This window comes from Eurypyga helias, unplaced genomic scaffold (assembly GCF_000690775.1).
Source record: "Eurypyga helias isolate BGI_N326 unplaced genomic scaffold, ASM69077v1 scaffold13395, whole genome shotgun sequence".
NCBI lineage: Eukaryota > Metazoa > Chordata > Aves > Eurypygiformes > Eurypygidae > Eurypyga > Eurypyga helias.
Window position 1 is genome coordinate 48,229 of NW_010252143.1, and position 4,370 is coordinate 52,598.

The window sequence follows — 4,370 nt, forward strand, 5'->3', positions numbered from 1 at the left end:
CCCCTTTTCCCTAGCCCTGCCTTTCTGACACAGCACGCAGCTCTTATCTGCACCATTACTTTGCGTGCTGCATTACTTACCTCCCCCAAACCCTGACATCCTTTTTTTTTTTAGCAGCTGACTGCTCAGTTCACGGCTTGTCCCGCTCAACATGTGCGGCACATCACACAGGGGAGCTCCCTACCTAAAGGACTCAGAAGCCACACACATTTCCTAGGCCCACTCTCCTGAAGTCATATGCCTTCAGGCACTTCCACAAATAAAAGCTATTGCTAAGCCACAATGATGTTCGGCTAATTCTGAAGTCTCATGGGATCAGGGCTGTGATTCTCTTCTTTAAGCACAGAGCAATTTAAGGCTTTCCACAGTTTAAGAAGAGTTAAGAAAACAGATCCCATAGGCAGCGTTTGGCTCACCTGCATCACTTTCTCTCCCCTCTCCCTTACTGCTCTCTGGGATGACCATGATGAACTCACTGCAGCCACTCCTGATGCACACTCCTCACTTAGTCATGATCCCTATCAAGCCCTACTACTAGTGTAAGCAGGGGAGCCAGGGGGAGAGATACTACATCAATCCCCACATCCCAATCCCGCAGGCATTAGTCAGGCAGCACTCCTACTGCAGCAAACTTTTTTGCCTACTTAAGAATCACAGGATCTGGCCCCTCCACAAGCCCCAGAGCCAGCACTTAATGAAAAAGACAAGAGAAAATGCATGATATACACAGAGCGCAGTATTGTTTCTGAAGGGAAGTGTTTTTTCAGTTTCCCATGAGGCATCAGTAGCTCTTCAAACAGAGCCCAAACCTCAAGTATGCCAGCGATTCAACATTCAAAGACGAGCTCATTACCTCAACCCACCGCTTGCAGTTTTAGGCACTTTAGATTTTCAAACCCCAAAATCAGAGCTCCAGGAATCACTGTGAGTAGCTGACAAGCTCTGCCAGTGTAACACCGCTGAGCATTTACACACATCAGGAGCTAGGAAATGCTGTGATTCCCCAGACTAGGCTTCTTTTACCAGCAAGGGGGGTCTGGCACAGCCACTCAGACCTTCACCAGCTCCTTTTCCTCCACTAAAGCAGAAGACAGCTCTGCTGTTTTAGCCTCTCCTAGCAGACTTCAAACAGAATTTGTTCTGGTCCCAAAAGGAGCACACATGTCAGAGAGAAGGAGACACAGTTAAGTGCTTTGTTAATCCACCACACTACACCTTTGTTTCCTGGGAGATTTGGGTTAGGTTGGCATCAGGTATCATGATCCAAGCTGTTCTGCCTTGCTTCAGGGTTATCCTTTCAGCAAGGAGCTTTGTGTGTATGTTCAGGTGTGTTAGCTGAACTGCTCCCTCAGAGCATTGCACAAGACAGAGGGAGGCAAACTCCAATGATTTCCAATAACAGCTATGCTGTTTTAATGGGGATGTTGTGTTCTGCTAATTAATTAGTTTAAAAACACAGCACAGGTACAACGTGGAGAAAAAACCTCCACACCGAGTTGGATCTGCTCGTTCAAGTGAGCTAAAGCTACCATCTTAGGAAACTACACACAGTTTCCTCCCGGCCCACAAGCTGCCCTGGCAAAATATAATTAGAACCTTTGAAAGAATACTTACACTTCCTGCAGGTCCAACAGCCCTGCAAAGGCAGAGGGATCAATCTCCGTCAACTTGTTGTAGCTCAGGTTTCTGTTAAAATAAAAGACAGCGGGATCAGCATACTGCAGTCACCGTGCTCAGCAAAACAGTCATCTTAATTATTCTGGATTGCACTGAGAGGATGGGTTTGTTTTTAACAACAGCACTTAAACATGGCAGAGCAGCACTTTTCTGCTGAACACACAACTTAACTTCAGTCTGGTGATCAAAATGTTACCTAGCTCTCCCTCAGCTTTTTCCCCTTTTGCACTAGTGTGGTTTTAATTTGTCTTTATAATACACAATTACATTTATTATTCTTCTATTGGTTATTCACAACCACAAAACTAATCACAGATGAATGGGATATTTCCTGACAAATTAAAGTCTGAACTGAAACAATCAACAGACCTTCTGCTAAATATTTTATAGCCATATTCACACAGGGTTTAATTTTTTTATGTACCAGTGTGTATTACCTACAGGCAAAACTACACACAGGTACATACACTTACTATGTGTAAACATAAAATACATTCTATGTTTTCTAAGAAGATATTATTCGTATATCCCTAAATGCTGGGGTTTTTTAAAATCAGTGTGATGACAGCTTTCAGCTGGTCACATGGTAGTCTGTGCTTTGTCCTTCAACAATCCCAGCCAATGCTTTCCAGCTACCTGGCAGTCCAAATCTCGATCCCATCATAGCACTTCACTGATGGAGAGGTTGGCAAAATGTTGTGCTGTATTATCGCTGGGAGAGCAGGCCTGCCTCGCAGGACATCCCTGTTGGGAAATACAGCCAGAGCGTTCTGGGAGGAAGGTACTGCGAGGCTGGCCAGGAACAGCAGACAAAATAATGCCAATAAAATACCAACACTGAAAACCCCACGCAAGACCTGTGCCATGCTCTGCTGTAGCATCACATGGTGCAACAGCAAAGATTCCCCTCCCAGATCTGCACTATCGGCACATCAGACGCTACAGGTCAGACCTGCAGCTAGGGACTTACCGGGACAGCACAATTAAGACCAAGTGACTAATGATGCGGAAATTAACAAATGGCCTAACTAACATGATGTATGCAGTGCTGGCATGTTCCTGTAGGTGTGTAATCTGAAGAGGGAGGAGGCAGATTGATGGGTGGTAGCAAGAAAAGCAACTGCAAGAAGGTGTAAGGCAATTGTGAGGGGGACCTGCTTTAATTTCACCCCGCTCCACACCCTGCTCTAGGATATTATCCTGGGTAAAATTCAACCCTCCCATCTCCTCTGCGGGGAGGTTACACCCTCTTACTGCACCTCTGAACATGACCCAAAAGATCCGTGGCCTGATTTTAGATAAGCCCTCAAACACTCAGCTGCTTATTCAAACCACCAAGCCAGTCTGACTAGAAAACTGGCCATCTTCCCCGTTTTGTAGATTTGCTTTGTTTTAGAGCTGTGCCCGCAGACCTCAAGCAGGACTGGAGCCCAAACAAGTAAATAGGACCTTAAGTCAGAGGCACCTACTGAACTTCTACCCGTGCTGTGTGACCCCGGAGCTGAGCAAGACAAAAAAGGGGTACAGAAGAGCACAGATGGAGATCTCATCTTCGAATTGCTCGTGCTAGCCCACTGCGCTGAGCAGGAGTGCAAAGAGAAACCTGGGCCCACAGCACCACTTACAAACACCAAGAGTAGGAGGACTACAAAGCCTACCAGCTTTGCACGATTAGCAGGAAGCGATAAACACCTCTTTCAAGCTAAAAAGCAGTTATTGATCACCTGCCCTCCCGTAATGCATTTATGGGAAGTCCTCAAAGCATTCCCCTACACACGGGAACCATTCGATAGCCCTCACCCACGCGACGTTCCCCATCGCTGCAGAGTGGCCAGCTCTGAAGACGCCTCCTTGCATCTTGCCTGACATGGTCCATTTTTTGCCAATACCTGCTGTGAAAGAAGGATCTACAAATCAACAACCCAGGCTGGCTCTTAACAGAATCTAGACCTGAAGCTACACAGGAGTGTAAAAACTAACCAAGCATCTAGTTTTAAAATACGCTGTCCTGTAAGCCCCTACTGTCTTTTAAAACACTCAGGAGACCTTTAAATCAATACCAGCCTACAGCAGATATCCATTTCACTATGAACTCAAAGGCATTTATCTAAATAAAAGTCAAACTGCAGTTTAAACTCAGAGTGTGTTTGAAAGCCAAGTCCATATTCATAGCACAGTTACGAATTAAAGTGCAATTTGCCCACAGATTACATTACTACTACTTTTTTTTAAACCACACAGCAAAATCAGGTTGGAGCTTGCCCCTGCCTGATGTACAGGCAAAAAGAGAAAATACAACTGGTAATATCCTATAGACTCAACGCAATAAAGCGGACACAGAAATACTAGTGACAAACTGCAAGGGGGAAACACAGCCACGGTCGTGACCGTGCATGAATCCATCTGTTTTAATGTATTTTTATGCCTTCCATTGCTGCAAATCTTTGCATTTCTTAAGGTAATGTCTTTATCCTCGAAACATTCTCCTGCAATAGGCTAAGTGGCTATTTTATGAACCAAGACCTGAGAATCACAGGCACCAAACTGATCACCCCTGCACTCGTCATAGGGAACAGATCCCTGGCTTAGCCAATGCTCAAGCACTGAGTGATGCTGATGTGAACTTCAGAAGTTCAAAGTGATAAAACGAAGGTCTTCATAAATTAAAGGATTTCATGATTATTGTTGCTGCC

At 45.1% G+C, this 4,370-nt stretch overlaps 1 protein-coding gene across 1 annotated transcript in view; it reads right to left on the minus strand.

Moving 5' to 3' along the window:
• The window catches only part of LRIG1 (leucine-rich repeats and immunoglobulin-like domains 1), a gene marked incomplete at both ends in the record, with an annotated part of 49,593 nt that extends 47,907 nt beyond the window's left edge, over positions 1-1,686 (minus strand). Inside the window, one exon of the mRNA XM_010152260.1 lies at positions 1,615-1,686. Within this exon, the coding sequence (XP_010150562.1) occupies positions 1,615-1,686 (72 nt within the window). The remainder of the gene's footprint in view (positions 1-1,614) is intronic.
• Positions 1,687-4,370: the final 2,684 nt, after the last annotated feature.